Genomic DNA, 17597 nt, shown 5'->3' with positions numbered 1-17597 from the left:
TTCTGTTGAATTTGAAAAAAAAAAAGTATTACTGTTTTCTGTGAAATCCAAGACTGTTATTTACTCCCAGTTCACACGGAGCCCCTTTTATGTGCAAGCTGCCATGTAGCACCCTGAGATCCATGAACAATGGTCCTCTTCTTTGGGAGCACACAGCTGAGTGGGGTTAAAGTACCCAAGGATAATAATGACACCGAAGAAAGCAGATGATGTAAATTGAGTGTAATAAGTATGAAGCACCTAACGGGCCAGGCACAGGGACATCGAGCGAGTGAGATACAGCCCCTGATTCAGTAATGCAAACCATCACTTACCGAGGGCTCACTCTGAACCACTTTGCAAAAACACTTTTATGTGCATTTTCCAGTTTAGCTCTGACAACAACCATGTGAAGCATTATCACTATTTTATAGCCAAGGAAACAGGCTTAGAGAGGATAAAGTCTCATCTCAAACTCTGTTTGGCACACGAAAGCCATGCTCTTAATAACGATGCTAGAGTGTTTCACATTGCCCGGAATCTAGTACGGGAGAGTTTTTTAAAGAACGAAATTAGCAGACACCAAGGCAAAATCAAAGTGCCATGGGAAAAACAGAAGCTACGTTCGGTGAGAGCTATTTATTAGCGAAGTCCAGAAAGGTGGCTTCATGCACCCGTAAGAGTTCAGTAAGTACTTTGATACCCACAGGATTAAATTGATGGAAATTCCTATCTGTAGCTGCGGCTATAGCTCCCTTCTTTTCCCACGCTCGGCTCATCTTCACTTCCCTAATCATTGGAGGCACCTGGTTAAGTGGGGCTTCATCTAGCCAGCGGCTAGTTTTTTCCGACTCGGGGCAACAAGCCGTGTGAGGAGCGCTGTTGGCAGAGTCGATGCCCAGCGCCATCTTGCCCGTCAGCCGCGGGCTAGTTGAGAATGGACTGAATTTCATGGAGTGGGCTCAGTCCCTCCGATTGTGTGTTCTAGAGACCCCACTGGCTTTCACCAGTGCACCGGGTTGCACGGTCATGACCAACCTGAAGGATACAGAGGCTCCAGCTGGTTGTCTGACCCCTGAGGGAATTCCAGAGGTCCATCGCATTTCCCAAGATCCTTTGCACTACAGCATGGCGTCGGCTCCGGCGGTTCGGAAGATCAGAGAGCTAGAGAGCATCATTGCCGTAGACCCAGGTAAGGAACAAAGCGTTCTCACCTTAAGGACCTGGAGAGATGCATCACTGGTATAAGGGTCAGTGAAAAAGGCAGCATGAAAACTACATGCATCTACAGTATGGATTTAAAAGAGAGAGAGAAGAATGTATTCCTCTTTATTTAGCTAACACTATCAAAGAGAAGAGATTGCTATTTTATCCAGAAAATAGGCATAGCCTTAATGTCAGGCTACTAGACTATAGCGTTTTTCATTAAATTATGGAAATTGAGACTTCATCCAATGAGGGGTAAGTTTTCACCTATAAGGTCATTCTAAAGCATAAACCTCAAAAACAATGTTATAATGAGGGTTCAAGGTGTTTGGAATCCAAACTCTTCAAAAAATTCCTTGGGAATCATTAAGATGTTTGCTTGAGTCCTCTTTCCCCTCCACCTCCGCCTCCGTTTACAAGGGTCAGCTGCCTAAATTCTTTCTTTGCCCCTACTGTGCATTCCCACAGTGTGATTTTTTTAAAATGCTTATAGTGCATATGAATCCCCAAAGGAAGTAAAGGCACCAAAATCCTGATGTTGATGATCTCTGGGTAGTTTGATTTTGAAGAATTTTGTTTTTTTAGCTTATGTTTTTCTCCCTAAATTTTCAACACTAAACATAAGAGGGAGTTTGGAAGGCGAGCTTATTAGCTGGGCACGTTGCCATCACGACTAAATTGGGACTGGGATGGTAAGAAAAAAGGGAGTAGTATGGTTCCTAGGTCATCAACCGCCACCATTTAAAGTCATCCCTGTGTCCCTAATCTCCTTCCATGCCATTGCCCTGGGGTTGGGCGTAGAATAGATTTTTTGTCCCGGACAGCAGAGGTACGGGTGGGGGCTAGATCCCTGCTTCCCTGAGGATGCTGGTGGGGCAGGACCCTCATAAGTGTTTGCAGCTAACGTGTATGTTATATATTGCATCTCAGAGAAAGGATAATCCTTCTGTGGCTTGTGATCCACTGGCTTCTAGACCTGGGATCCCTGTGGGTCTTCTGGTTCCAATTAGGAGGAGGTTGGCTGCAAGCTAATTGAGGGGCTTTTCTCTTCCCTCTGCCTGGTGGTTGAAGAGCCAAATAGCCAATCCCAATCCCGGGTGGCCAGCAGAGGGCGCTGATGTGCACGGAAATGCAATCCATTTGCTGGCAAAGGCTCCAGAGAGGAGGGTGCAGCCTTCCCTGCCCCTCTCTTCCTCAGTTTCTCATCAGTATAACAGGAGAAATAACAACTAGACCTCCTTTTTGGGAGTGTGATAGTAATAAGAATGACAGCTATCATCTACTGAGTTTTACATCGGGTCAGGCATGTGCTAAAAGCTTAAGCACGTTTCATCTTAAATTCTTCCCCTGACCCTATAAGGCAACTATTACTAACTGCCTTTACAGATGAGGAGACTGAGGCATATAGGGTTAAGAAACTTGCCCAAGTCCACACACCTGGTACATGGTGGGAGCAGACGTTGACTGACCCACTGACCCACTGACTCCAAGGCCCACGATCAGTTAGTGTTGGACAAATTGGAATCTGAGTTCACATGGTGTATCACAGCCCCACCAGGCCAGTTAAAACCGTGCTCTGGCCTCTCCTGGCTCACACCTCCTCATGGGCTGTAATTCTTGACCTGGGTGCTCTTTGTACTTTGAAGTTCTGGAGGAGGCATATGTGATCTCCCTGTTGGCCCATCAGACCCCTGTTTGCCAAGCAGATATCCAAGTAGATGGTGGTGGGGTCTGTGTGGAAAGCAGAGGAGTGAGGCCAGCCTGGAGAGGTCAAGCCTCCTGGCCAAGTCCCAGCACCCAGACAGAGCCGATTACAGTGACATTGGTCCAGAGAACAGCACCTGGGCAGATTCATAGAGCTACCAAGCTGGGTGCCTTTTTGTGAGAACTAACGCTGTGGCCAAGAATCGAACAGTGTAGAACAGCCTTAAAAATGTCTGCTCTCTCCCCTGGGCTGGGGACCAAAGGTCTGCAGTAGCAAAACTTCCTTCAAAACTACAAAGCTTACCTTTTTGATGTTTTGTCTGTCTGCTAGGTTGTTCATTCATTCGTTCTTACAACAGAGAGTACGGTTTCTATTGCATATAACCCCTACCACTACCCCATACCCCTACATGCCTACCACTGATGCACCGTTTAGGATACATGCATATATAGAGATGGAAACTCGTGGCTCTGTGTACATGGAGCCTCTTACGTAGCTGATCCCCTGGGTGGATATTTTTTAAATTTCTGCAATACTTTCTCCCTCACAAACCTTCTTACCCAGGCTGACAGTTCTTCCATTCAGCACAAGGGTCATGAGGGAAGATGAATTATTAACTCTGCCATTAGCTCAGGTAAAAAAGTAAGTGGGAAGTAAATTTACTGCAGGCCCAGTGCACCCCAGCTTAATAAAAATGACCCGGGAGGTCATCCACAACCCCCCCTTCTGTGCTTGTGCAGACTGTGTCTAGGTTTGAAGCGTGAGGCGTGGGGGAAAGGCAGATTTATGACTGTCCGAACGTGCCAATACTGTCTATTACGGAGCATCGTTAATCCTCAAGAACGATAGATGCTTTTGATTCCTACTCTATTAAAAAAGCAGAGATGAGATTAACGGCAGCATACTGAGCATTGCTCGCCGGGCATAATAATACAGCTGCCCAGTCATTTTTGAGAGGACACTGACCTGCACTTGAGGTACCTGGAGAACAGGAAGGAACACAGAGCTTATGGTGATGACGTTTGCTCTCAGGCTAAAACCATCACAAGTGATGAAACCATCAACCACTCTAAATTTGACCAAGTTCTCTCTCCCCTCCTCTCTCTTTTGATGTCTAGCACATCCTATGAAATAGGTTACATTCCAATTTTTTTCTTTAAAAATGTTACTCTTCTCCCCTTTCACCGACAACAATTCACATTCGTCGTAGAAACATCAGAAAATATATGAACATAAAGAGGCAGTGAAAATAACCAGAATCCCAATGCAATTAACTGTTATTCACAAACAGTTCAAAATTTGCCCTTAAAGTCTTTTTCCTCAGTCTTAAGCCTGTAAGACTGAAAAAAGAATATATATTCTTTATATATATACATGCATCTATTTCCCTTTTTAATATATTGTGAACATCCTTCCATGTCACTAGTCTTCTACAATATCCTTTGTAATGTTTGCATAGAATTCCATTTTACAAACATTCCACCCTTTTTATTAACATCCATCATTTGACACCATAAACAAGGCTGCGATGACCCCCTTCTGACCACGTGTGTGTACAACCCCACGATCACTTTATTAGGGTAAATTCCTAGACGTGAATAGCTGGTGCCGGTGGAACATACAAACCTGAGTACAAGTCACCCTCCAGACAGCTGTTCCAGTCTCCACTCCCACTCCCACTGCAGGCGTGTGGAGGGCCCGTTCCTGCAGCCTCCCTCCACCCGGACCTGCCCCCCCCACCCCTCCATGCTCCACGTAGGAAAACTGAGGTCCAGAGCAATCCAGGGCCGAGGCCAAGGTTGCACAGCTACTTCGGGCTTGAATGTAAGTTTCCGGATTCCGAGTCTGGAACTGTCCCTCCACAACAGGAACCCCAACCCTGGGTCCCTCCGTGTTCTCCAGGTACCTCAGGGGCAAGCTGACACCCTCTGGCCACGCCCCTCAGTCTACCTCTCATCTCAGCCACAGCTGGGTGGGGCCGTTCTGAGTCACATCCTGCCCTCAGCGGGCATAGATATGCTCTAAGGGGACCTGAATATGGGCAGGGGTACGATGATACGTGACGGGCCCTGGGAGGCTGTGCTGCCCAGCTGGGACCAGGTTGGCGGCCACGGGAGGGTGTTACAGCAGATGGTGTTGCTGCCCCGCCTGTCTCCCTGCTCCCCGGGGGTCAGCTGCCCCTGCCACTGGCCGTTCCCAACAGGACAGCCTCTCCCCCCTCCCCCTGAGCCTCAGGTCTCTCTGTCCCTCCGCCTAAGGGTGTTCCTGTACTTCCAGACCCCCTCTGCCACAGCAGGGAGAGCCCAGCCGGTGGGCAAGCTGCACCCAGCAGGGGGCAGAAGCAGGTGCCTCAGGGCCTGGTCCCCCTTTCTCTGGCAGGGTAGCCCTGAGGTGTGAACCCCACAGTTTCCTAGAGCATGTCAAGCAGGACCGAGCCCCAGTCCCCTTTGCAGTTAATTTGCTCACTCACACGTTCATTCTTCAGGAGCTTTTCTCCCTTTCTTCACACTTCCTCCATCTTCTGACTTAGTGTTCCTGGGCTCACTTTCTGTAGAAATACCTGCACCCAAGTCCTTGTCTGAGGGCCTTCTGGTGACTCCCCCACTGGGGCAGTCCCATTGCCTCTCGTTCGACATTCCTGCGTTAGAGTCTGCTAGACCACTATAACAAATGAACCCCAAGATGCTTTCCTCAACTACAGTACAAGTGTGTGCCACTCATGCAACTGTCCAGGGCAGGCCTTCTCTGGTGAGTGTGGGGGTTCAGCAGGAAGCGGGACCTGCTCCAGCCAGAAGCTCTGCCATGACACCCTGTGACCCCCAGGAGGTGCTGGTCTCAACACCCCAGCCGCGGGGGAAGGGAGGAAGGGGAGGCGCAGGCCCAGAGGGGGCATACATGACTTCCACTCCTGTTCCCTTTGACTGCTCTCCGGATGTGGCAGAGAGAACCAAGGCTCGTGGAAGACTGGAACCTCTAACTAGAAGGGCTGCTGGTCAGCCACAGACTGGAATGTGGGGCTGGGGGAGTGACTGGGGGAGGAGAAGGCGTTCAGGGAACAACCGGCAGTCTCCACCACATCCCCTCAAATCCACTTCGGAAACAAGAGTAAATAAAAAAACCAAACTACTGTTTACTTAAGTTTCTACTTGAAACACATGACATTATGGCTTTAAAAAAAAAAATAACAGGGCACCTGGGGGGCTCAGTTGGTTCAGCGACCGACTCTTGGTTTCAGCCCAGGCGGGGATCTCAGGGCTGTGAGATCGAGCCCCACGTTGGTCTCCCCACTCAGTGCGGAATCTGCTTCTCTCCCTCTCTTCCTCTGCCTCACTCCCCCTGTTCTCTCTCTTTCTCTAAGGAGAATAAATAAATCTTAAAAAATAATAATTTTAGGCCACCGGGGGATCGGACACCTGCTCTGTAGAGATGAGCTGCTGCGAGCCTCCTTGTCACTGTCCCATGCCCGCGCCGTGCTCGTCACCACCGGCTTCCCCACACACTTCAACCACCAGCCCCCAGAAGAGACAGACGGCCCGCCGGGAGCCATGGCTCTGGCTGCCTTCCTGCAGGCCTTGGGGAAGCCGGTCTCCATGATCGTTGACCTGAGAGCCGTGAGTTTGTTCAAGAACCTTGTGGAAGAGGCTGTTGAGCAAGGTGAGGAGTGTGATGAGGACAGTCCATTTCCCCCAGATGGGCCTTGTGGGCAGAGGATGTGGGGGGGGGACCAATGTGTATGAACTCCTGCCAAGCACCCAGCACAGGGCTATGCACTAGACAGGGGGCGTTTTCCTTCCTGTTCGAAACCCCTCTGGTATCAGCAGCATTAGCTCTTTTATGGATGAAGAGGCTGCATCTCTGAGAGGTCCAGGTGAGTTCCCCGGGTGGGAATGGTGAGCTCGAGTTTGAACCTGCGTCCTCCAGGCTCCAGAGCCCAGGTCCCACTGTGCACCTGTTCCCCTCCCTGTGTGACCTGCGGAGACTCAGCAACCCAGGCCAGCCCTGACCCTGCCCCCAGGTTGGAGGTGCGATAGTCAGAACAGGTGGCTGCGTCCCCCCCAGGCCAGCTGGGCTGGGATGTCCCACACTCCACAGGTTCCCAGAGCACACAGGTGGCATGAGAGCTGCAGGCGACACTGGTGTGAGGCCGTGATGCTGCTGTCCGTGTGCCAGGATCAGTCTAGGGTGCACTGAGAGCAGCTGCTCTTCACCGCTCCTCTTTCTACAAGGGATGTTCAGGCCTCAGCAGGGAGCCTAGTGCTCTAAACTGCTTCCCACTGTCTATGTCTCGGTGTCCCTGAAAATGCGTTCTTTAGAGGCATAGTTTTCCATTTTAGCCTCTCAAAAGGGTTTCAACTCCAGTTAAGGCATGCCCTATAGCCCCGTGACATTGGAAGTTTCCGAAAGGCTGTATCTGAACATACAGAAGCCATTTCACACAACAGATGTGTGCAGAGCACCTACATGTGTCAGGCACTGTCATGGGCTGTTGAGAGCCATCGATGGCCGAGACTGACACTGTCCTGCCCTCGTGGACAAGTGCATCCCAGGGGAGTGTGGCGGGCGGTAAACCACATGGGGATAAAGGGAAGTATGTGGTCCGTAAGAAGGCGTGATGCTGGGGGGGAGAGCGGACCAGGATAAGGGGATGGGGAGTGACAGCCCACATGGTGGGCTGCTGTTTTCAACAAGTTGGTCAGGGAAGGCCTCATGGAGAAGGTGACATCTGAGCCAAGACTGATGAAGTTGATGAAGGGGTGAGGCCAGGGCTGGCTGAAGGAAGAGGCCCCGGGCTGTGACAATGGCCAGAGCAGAGGCCAGGTGGTAGAGCGGGGGGCTGGCTGGTTTAAGAAAGGGGCTACTGACCAGCCAAGTGGCCTCATGTTTGAGGACAAGAAAAGACAGAAGGGAGGACAGAGGGGTCACAGGGCCAGCCTGGAAGGGTCTCAAGGGACATGTGAGCAGCTGGGCTTTTATTCCAGGTGGGATGGGGAGCCCTAGGAGGGCACTGAGCAGAGGAGGGCCACGTTCTGACTTCAGTTTTAAAGGATCACCCAGGGGCGCCTGGGTGGCTCAGTCAGTTAAGTGTCTGCCTTTGGCTCAGGTCACAATCCCAGGATCCTGGGATCGAGCCCCAAGACAGGCTCCCTGCTCAAAGGGAATCTGCTTCTTTAAAAAAAAAAAAAGATTTTATTTATTTGAGAAAGAAAGAGAGTGAGAGAGAGAGAGAGAGCATGAGCAGGGGGAGGTACTGAGGGAGAAGCAGACTCCCTGCTGAGCAGATCCTGATGATCGGGACTCCAGGACTCCTGATCATGACCTGAGCTCATGACCTGAGCTAAAGGCAGACGCTTAATGACTGAGCCACCCAGGCGCCCCAGGGGGAGTCTGCTTCTCCCTCTCCCTCTGCCTGCTGCTCCCCCTGCTTGTGCTCCTCTCAGTATTTCTCTCTCTCTCTCTGTCAAATAAGTAAAATAAAATAAGAAAGGAACACCCAGGTAGCTATAGGGACAAGGGTAGAAACTGGCCAGGTCCCTGCAAGCAGGAGACAGGGCGGCTTGGGGTGCACGGTGCCCTGCGGCCTGTCCCTTTGGCCCCCAGTGATTTCAGCTACGGCTGGAGTGGAAGTTGCAATTCACACGGACCTGACCAGGCCCCATTGAGAGCCAGTGTTTTCAGGGTTTCTTCAAAGCTGTGCAAAACCACTCAGTCTGGAAGTAAGGCGACTGATGCCTCCAGGAGCCCCTCATCCAGTGGGACACAGGAGCCCTACCTCCTGTCTTTCAGAGCCAGGCAGGTCTCCGTGGAACTGGGACCCCCATTGCTTAGAGCAGCGACCTCGAAAGAGCACAAACCCTCGTGTTGGTCTTTCCTCCTTCCTGCCCCCACTTTCTATGCCTCCCACCTGCCTCCTGGGATTGTCTCCCAAATAAACCACCTGCACCCAAGGCTTTGTGTCAAACTCTGGCTTCAGGGAACCCCAAACAGATGAATGGTGCAGGTGGAGGTTTCGAGAAGTAGCCAGCTCTGTCTATATTTTGAAGGTAGAGTCATGGTTCCGGGTGGCTTGGACGCAATTATGAGACAGGAGATGGGGGTGACTCCAAGTTCGGGGGGAGGTTGACAGGGCGCAGCTGCTGGGGACCCACACGGGGGAGTCACTGTTGGTGGGAACGCACAACAGTGCGGCAACTGTAGAAACCAGTATGGCGGTTCCTCAAAAAATGTAGAGCATCCCACGTGATTCAGCGATCCCACTTCTGGGTATCTACCCCCAAAAGAACCCAAAGCAGATACGTCCACATCCGTGTTGGGAGCAGTGTTATTCACCATGCGCACGCCAAGTGTCTGGCCGCAGATGACCCGGTAAACAAAATGCAGTATAGACAGACAATGGAATGTCATTCAGCCTTAAAAAGGAAGGAAATTCTGACCCATGGGTGAACCTGGAAGAAATCATGCTAAGACAAATAAGCCGGTCACAAAGGTCCAAAGACTGTATGACTCCACTTACGCGAGGGACCAGAGCAACTACTATCATAGGAACAGAAAGCAGAACAGTGGCTGAGGGGGGCTGGAGGCTCAGGGGGGGCTGGGGAGTTAGTGTTTAATAGGCACAGAATTCCCATTGGGGAAGATGAGAAAGTTCTGGAGATGGATGGCGGGGCTGGTTGCCCCACAGTGTGAATGTATTCAATGCCGGAGACCTGTACGTTTAGAAATGGCTAAGAAAGGAAAATTACATTGTGTATTTTTACCACAATTATAATTTTTTAACAAATTTGCAGAGTGCAGGTCTGAGCCTCAGTGTGAGCAGTCTATTAGCCACACAAGGGGCGTCGTCAAGCAGACAGATCTACGAGTCAAGTCCAGGGGAGCCGTCTGGGCTGGAAAGATAAATCAGAGACCGGTTGGCATATTGATGGCCTTTTAAGTCCAGACACAGGGTGAGATCACCCAGAGAATAAGAGACGGGAGAGAAGGTCCCAGGATTACACCCCGGGATGCTCCACGTTGAAAGGTCGAGGAGGAGGGGGGAGCCAGCCAGGGAGGTCAGGAAGGGGCTGCACGGAGAACCAAGGGAAACCGAAGGACCATGTTGCTAACAAGGAGGAGGGATGGACCACGTTGCCAGCTGCTGCCAACAGGCTGGCAGCCTTCCCCATCTGACAAGCAGCTTGGATATTTTTAGCTGCCCGCTTTCCCAGAAGCAGCTCTGCGCTCGCGGCTCACCTGCTGGCCTGGCTCCGAGGCTCCGGCTGCGCAGGAGCTCGGAACTGGGGCTCGCGCGCGGGGTGGTTTGGAAGGTGGCATCTGCTCTATTCGATCTTGCAGAGCTTCCGTTACATGTGGACGAAGAAAGGGAAAGAGATTTGTCCTTTTAATGAAAATTAGTTCAGTTCTTTTTATAACCAAAGGCTGCACATGTTTAAAGAAGAAAAAGCCGAGTCATTTTTTCCCTGTCTTGAGCGTAAATGGACCAAATGGATACATTGGTTCTTTGTAGCTCAGGTGCCGGTTCTCCTCTTGCCCTGACGTTCCTTTGCAGGGCTCTTTCTCTCTGTGTGCCCCTCTGGGGGTATGTTATGTCGCCTGCCCTGTTTGACTCCCCGGTGCCCCTTCTTACGAGTGTCCTGTATCCTTGATCCAATGTCAAGGAAGTAAGAAAGCACAGCCTTAACTTAGCACCTACTAGATGCGAGACCCCCAGCTCAGGGCTTGGCACACATCACAACATGGCATCCACAGCAGTCCTGGATCGGGGGGCATGATTAACCCCATTTTGCAGAGGAGGAAACCACAGCTAAGGGAGTTTCTGTGGCTTGTCCGGGGTCACACAGCTAGAAATGTTGTTTGGCTGTAGTCAGTCCCGTTGCTGGGTCACCAGGCTACTCCTCACAGCACAGAAAGGGGCTGGGTCTTTCAGCTGGTTGTGACCATCCCCTCACCCACATCCCTGTCCCCTGGCTTGTCTCATGTGCTCGATGTGGAGCCCTTGATGGGCTGAGTGTCCTCTCCTTGTCTTTCTCCCTTAGACATGGGGTGGGACTGGGGAGGGAGGATGGAGGGAGCCACACTGTAGGTCCCTTAAGGTCTCTGACAATGAGTCTGGCTCTTCTACCCGCTGGGGAGGGGGGCAGCTCCCAAAGGGCTTGGGGCAGCCATATGGTGAAGCTGGGGTGGGAAGCAGGTATCCTGAAGCCACATTTATAATACAAGCATGTGGTTTTAACATAGACGGGGTGCTTACTTGGGCTGGGTTTATGTGAGATGTGTGAGGGGCTGGTGATGGAGATTATGACACCCCCTCTGGTCCACAGAGCGGGCCAGGGGGGTCCTGCAGAGCCAGTGGGACCATAAGTACTGGGTCTATCCCTGTCAAAGGCCCTCTGTTAGCCGTCTCAAGCTCTGCGTGGAGACCTCATCCTGGGCCAGTGAATGCACAAGCGTTCTGCCCCCAACTGCTATGAGGTGGATTCGTTAATGAAAACTAAGTCACTTTTCTGTTAATTTGGGATTTGCTTGTTTCCCACATATTCAACATTAATATGTATTATTATTGTAATTAGAGAAGGTACTATTTTTGAGAGTCAAATTCACTTTGGCAATCACTCCATTACCAGTAGCTAATTCCACACCCAGACTCTGGGACCTCTCCACTGTTGTTCTAGAACTTCCCTGAAGGTATGCAGGGAGGGGACCAGATGAGAACTTGGGGTGGAAACTGGGGTCATGACACCAACCTCCATCGTTGGCTCCATCCGACTTCTGTAGTACCTCTGAGCCTCAGGTTTCCTCTTCTGTCAAATGGGATTAATGATGGTTCTTATCACATAGAATTGTTGTGACAATTAAGTGAAAACACGCGTGTCACGTGCTTAGCAGAGGGCTAGCTCCCCGTCACCATGGGTACCACGTGTCCCCAGCCCTCACAATGGCAGTGAGCCAGAATAGGCCTCTGGTCACGGGGTCTCATGGACATCTACAGGCGGCATATTTGCTAGCCTGTGATCATGGTGACACTAGCCCAATTCCACCGCCACCCAGCGTCACACGTTCCGCCAGCCCTACGGTTTACTCAGGACTAAAAGGAAACAAGGATTCTTGTGTTGAGGTCTCGGCTTCCCTGACAGAGTGTTTGACAGGTAGGTGCCGCTCAGTAAGAATAGTGATACTTTCCCAAGAAGCTTTTGAAAAGCCAACATGAATTTCCAAAATGCAGCACCCGAGCTGACGTGTGCACCCTCTGCCTTTGTTTTCAAGGTGTTCTGAAGACACAGATCCCCATACTAACTTTCCAAGGTGGACCAGCTGGAGCCGCTCAGGCATTTCTCTGCAAAGATGGGGACCCCAAGTCACCGAGGTATGTGGGTCCCATCCCAGCATAAGTGGGTGATGGTGGAAAAGCCCACGCTCTATTCACTTTGATGACTCCAGAACCATGAGCCCAGGGGTTCTGATGGGCCAGGCTGCTGGGTTTCAAGTGTCCTGGGGGCTTCGCAAAGCATCTCTGGGTGTGGCAGTTCCCTAAGAGATGGCGTGTCCTCCTGATGGAGGGAGACAATAGGAAAATTATTAGAACCAAAAACTAGCAGTTTCTCAAACTGGGTCATGACCCATTAGAGAGCAGTGAGTCGTTTTGGTGGGGGTAACCGGCACATTTGCAAGGGGAACCAGCAAGAGAAATACCATTGCACGTCCTGTGTCATAACGGTAAGTACTCTCGTGAAATTTTGGGCAAGTACCTGTGGTTTTTTTACTGTGTGTCGTGATCAGACATTTTGAAAAATACATCCTTATTGTATGTAGGGAAGTATTTTGATCTTATCATTTTTAATAGTGTTTTGAACTTTTTGGACAACAGTAATACCTTCTGCGTTGCAAACCAGTATATGCACACATGTGCGCACCCACAACTAAAACGAAGATTCAAAACACAGGGTTTACTCTTGCTGTGTGCGGTATGTCCTGATGTTTTCTATTCCCGTCTGCTCGATTCTATTCTGCAGTGTTCTGTTTTACTTTCTGGAAATGCTGACCTGGCCTAATAAACTTATTTCACAGCCCACTAATAAGTGTCCAGTTAGAACTTAAAAACACTGCTGAAATAGGCTTGGAGGCATAGCTGTTCCGCAGCCACAGCAGAATCTAATGATCATAATGAGGACCCTGACAGCAAGAAAAAGTGCAATCGTGGGTCCCATATGCTATTTAAAGCTGCAAAACCATGGGGCGCCTGGGTGGCACAGCGGTTAAGCGTCTGCCTTCGGCTCAGGGCGTGATCCCGGAGTTCTGGGATCGAGCCCCACATCAGGCTCCTCCGCTAGGAGCCTGCTTCTTCCTCTCCCACTCTCCCTGCTTGTGTTCCCCCTCTCACTGGCTGTCTCTATCTCTGTCAAATAAATAAATAAAATCTTTAAAAAAAAATAAAATAAAAAAATAAAAAAAAAATAAAGCTGCAAAACCACGTGTGGTTCACATTAGAGATGTTTATATTCTCCAAATGGTTGACGTACAGACAAAGCTCTGGAGATCTTCAGGGAGAAGCTAGAAAATTCTCTTGGGTGGGATTCCTGATGCCAGTTAACCCAGGTGCTGCTCTGTTCGCTGAGCGGAGGGAGGCTGGGCAGGTCGGATTGTGGGGAGAGAGGTTTGTGCTCTCTTTGGAGAAGAGGCGTTAACTCTTCCCAGGGAGCCGGCTTCCCAGGAGTGAATTACTTCCCACTGTAGCTAAATGGATCCTGCTGGCCTAAAAAAATAAAAAATAAAAAATCAATCCCCCTTCGTGAGGTATATAAGTGAAATTCTCCTGGGGGAAGAAGGTCCAGAAGTGGTGTCTCCCTGCAGAACAGAGACCATATTGATCTCAATTGGAGGTCCTGTTCTAAACAAGCTTTTTATCCCCATTGATATAGGTGTAGGGGAAAATTCAAGGCCAAAGTTCCTCCCTCCTGTTGACGCTCCTTCTCCGTGGCTGCTTTTTTGTGCCCTGGGTGTGTAGCCTCAGGATGACATTCCAAACCTCCTCAGTGGCCCGATGCCAAGCATCTATAATTCTGCCACATTCTACACAACTGGGGGGCATAGCCAGGCGTTCAGAGTTTCGATTTTTTTAGTAAGGTAAAATCTACAGAACATAAATTTTACCATTTTAACCGTTTTAAGCGTGCAGTTCCGTGCATTAAGGTCTATCTGCATTGCCGAGCAACCATCCCCACCATCCACCTCCAGAACATTCTCATCTGCCCAAACGGGAATGTCGTGCCCATTAAACAATGACTTTCCATTCCCCCTCAACCCCGGCCCCTACTTTCTGTCTCTATGGATCGACGGCTCTCGTACCTCGTACAAGCAAGATCATGCAGCATTTGTCCTTCGGTGACTGGCTTATTTCAGTTAGCAAATTATCCCCGAGATTCATCCATGTTGTAGCATGTGTCAGAATTTCCTTCCTTTTTAAGGCTGGACAATACTCCCTCGTATGGACATACCACACTCTGCCTCTTTGCTTATCTGTCAGGGGATGCTGGGCGGCTTCTCCCTTCTGCCTGGTGTGAATAATGCTGCTGTGAACAAGGGTGTGCACGTATCTCTTCGAGACCCCACTTTCAATTCTCTGGGGTGTGTACCCAGCGGTGGAATTGCTGCATTGTGTGGTAATTCTATTTCACAGTTTTTGACGCACTGCCACACAGTTTTCCATAGCAAAGAGTTTAAAGAACTCTACCATGGGGCACCTGGGTGGCTCATTCAGTTAAGCACCTGACTCTTAATTTCGGCTCAGGTCACGATCTCAGGGTCATAAGATCGAGCCCTGCTTTGGGCCCCACGCTCAGCGAGGATCCCTGCTTGAGATTCTCTCTATGCCTCGCCCTCTGCCCCTCCCTCCACCCCGCTCACGCTCGCTCTAAAATAAATAAATAAATCTTACAAAAAATAAAGAACTCCACCATGGGGGGATTTAGAGAGATATAAAGGTGCAATTTTCATGTTTTTAAGTTGGATGGTCAAGACAGATTCTTCCTGATAACGATTGCAACCACACTTACTACCCCATACTGTGCACTGAGTGGATGCGGGGCTCTCTGCGAAGTACCTCTTGTGCATTTCCTCACGATATTGTTGAAGCCTCTTTAAAACCCCCTGAAGTAGATAATGCAGCGTCCAAAAATGAAGCCCAGGGAGGTTCCTTTCACCACTGGATGAGACAGGTCCTATTGTCGGGTCATCAGATGAAGCAAATGTGGGTCAGAGAGGCTAAGCCCTTGGCCAAGGCCAGGAGCATGAGGGTCTGGACTGGAGCCCATGCCATCTGATTCCACAGCCCACGAGCCTACTGCCACCATCTGTGCCTCTCATCTAATCTCTGTCTTGCATTAGATTCATTTGTCTTCCATTTCAACTCTTTTTAAGTCTATTTGTGTACATAAATGGAACAAGATCCTGGAAGAAGTCAGAGGTGGGCCAGTAGCAGCCAACACTCAAAGCTCTGGGTGCTGGCACCCGCTGGCTAGTGGAGATCGGGCCAGGACACCAGCAGCACCCAGCACGTGACCCTGACTGTCAACCTTCCTCGGCCCACAGCCTCTGACTGAATGAACTGCTGAAGAGTCTGATGCCATTTTTATTTTTTTAAGATTTTATTTATTTATATGAAAGAGAACATGCACGCACACACATGCAGTGGGGAGGGGCAGAGGGAGAGAGAGAATCTCAAGCAGACCCTGATCTGAGCATGGAGCCCAACGTGGGGCTTGATCTCACGACCCTGAGATCAGACCTGAGCCGAAATCAAGAGTCGGATGCTCAACCCACTGAGCCACCCAAATGCCCCAAGATTCTGATGATATTTTTAAAAATGATCTGATAGGCTAGCCCCCAGCGCAGGCCTGGGCACTTACACCTAAATGCTCAGCCAAATTCGTAAGGAATGAAGAAATCAGAGAAAGTATACAAGGGCCTTTCACACACACACACGACCCAACCAGGCAGCCACCCTCTCCATAAGGCCCCCCTGCCCTTGCTTCCTGGCAGATTCGACCATCTGGTGGCAATCGAGCGGGCAGGAAGGGCTGCCGATGGCAATTACTACAACGCCAGGAAAATGAACATCAAGCACTTGGTTGACCCCATTGATGACCTTTTCCTGGCAACACAGAAGATTCCTGGAATCTCATCAACTGGTAAGCAGGGAGCACTGAGAATTCAATAAGAATGTGTTGACACTCGCTGCCTTTTTATTGACTATGGAACGCATGACAAGAAAGAGTTCTATGGGGACCGTAGTTTTCTGCTCCAGAGATGTTTGTTTATTATGGTTGGTATAGACGATAAAGACACCGTCACTTAGAAATCCAACATTCCCACCAGCAAGAAAGGGAAATGCCGCTTAATCGAGCATGTTCTACTCGCCCAGCTCTAAAATATAAAAACTAGTAATAAAATCATAATAATAAAATTGAGTCATGGTATATTCTGTTGGTCATACAGGACAAATGTACCATGTATACTGTGTTCCATCTTAGTGTGTTCATTTTTAGTATGACTTAAATAGGGGATTAGTGCAATATTTGAATTGCTAATAATATAATGTGACCATTTGTGTTTGTACAGAACTTTATAATTTTCAAAGAGGTTTCACATCCATAGATCATTAAGGCTCTATAAAACCCTGGCAAGTAGATAAGGCAGGCAGAGTGTCCAAAAATGAGGCCCAGCGAGATTCCTCGAGGTCACCTAGCCCATTAGTGTTGCTGGTAGAATTAGGAGTCCAGACTCCAGAACCCCTTCCAACATGCTTTTCATGGAATCATGTTGCCTTAATGAATTTCTGAAAGGCTTGGTGTAACTCCCAGAACAACGTTCCTCCCCTAGGGGTAGGTATAGACGCTTGGGTAATGAAGGCAAGTTTCTTGTTCTGTGTTTAATTGTTCTCTTCGTTCAAACACTTCAGAGTGTTTCCCAGACTCATTAGTCACCTTTGGCTTTTGAGGTTTTGATGAGACAATGAACGTCTTCCTGGCTGAGTAGAAAATTTCTCCAAAGCGCCTGGTCTTTCCCAGAAGAGGCCTTGGGTGTGGCACCCACAGCACGCTTGGCTTCAGCTTCCTGTCTCTCTGGGCCAGACAGCATGAGGGCTTGAGGGCTGGAGGAAGGAGTGCCCAGGGTGGAGAAGGAAGGGGTCTCCGAATCAAAGGGGCGATCAGGATCCGAAGGAGCTGTTCTTTCCCCACCAAATGGACCCCCAATCTTTGCTGATCCCCTCAAGGATGCCCCCAAGACCCCAGAGGAAGCCTGTAGAGCTGGTTATTTGTACCTTCAAACTGCCCCTCTATGGACCCCTGGAGCCTTCTCTTACTCTCAGGAGCCCAGCCTTCTCCTGTGGTCCCCACGGACCAGTAGGGTCACCCCTGTCTTTTCTCTCCTCTACTCCATCAACACCCCATTCCCCAGTTTCCACAGGCAGCTGGCTTGTCATGGACATAACACTGCCCTTCCACTTAGCACCCAGGTCCCACCCCCTGTCAGAGACTCCGGGAGTGCCCTCAAGTGAGGAAAACCGTCCATGGGCAGGATGACCCGAGGAGCAAACGAGACGAAATTCATAAAGTGCAAAAGAGCAGAGACAGAAGTACAGACACCAGCGCTAGGTTTGTTACTATTTCCCTCCACTTAGCCGGCTGCCGTAGGCCTAGGAAATGATGGGTGT

The 17597-nt window shown here is 49.9% G+C and overlaps 1 protein-coding gene across 13 annotated transcripts in view; it reads left to right on the top strand.

Annotated features, from left to right (window-relative positions):
- Positions 1 to 17597, top strand: part of DGLUCY (D-glutamate cyclase) — a 74029-nt gene that overhangs the window by 42334 nt on the left and 14098 nt on the right. For all 13 annotated transcript variants that reach the window (XM_008698671.2, XM_008698637.2, XM_040641534.1 and 10 more), the window contains 4 exons: positions 968 to 1171; positions 6284 to 6544; positions 12152 to 12251; positions 15923 to 16071. In XM_008698671.2, the coding sequence (XP_008696893.1) occupies positions 968 to 1171; positions 6284 to 6544; positions 12152 to 12251; positions 15923 to 16071 (714 nt within the window). The remainder of the gene's footprint in view (positions 1 to 967; positions 1172 to 6283; positions 6545 to 12151; positions 12252 to 15922; positions 16072 to 17597) is intronic.

Source organism: Ursus maritimus, unplaced genomic scaffold, assembly GCF_017311325.1.
Source record: "Ursus maritimus isolate PB19 unplaced genomic scaffold, ASM1731132v1 scaffold_25, whole genome shotgun sequence".
Taxonomy (NCBI): domain Eukaryota; kingdom Metazoa; phylum Chordata; class Mammalia; order Carnivora; family Ursidae; genus Ursus; species Ursus maritimus.
This window is presented reverse-complemented; position numbering and strand designations above follow the sequence as displayed.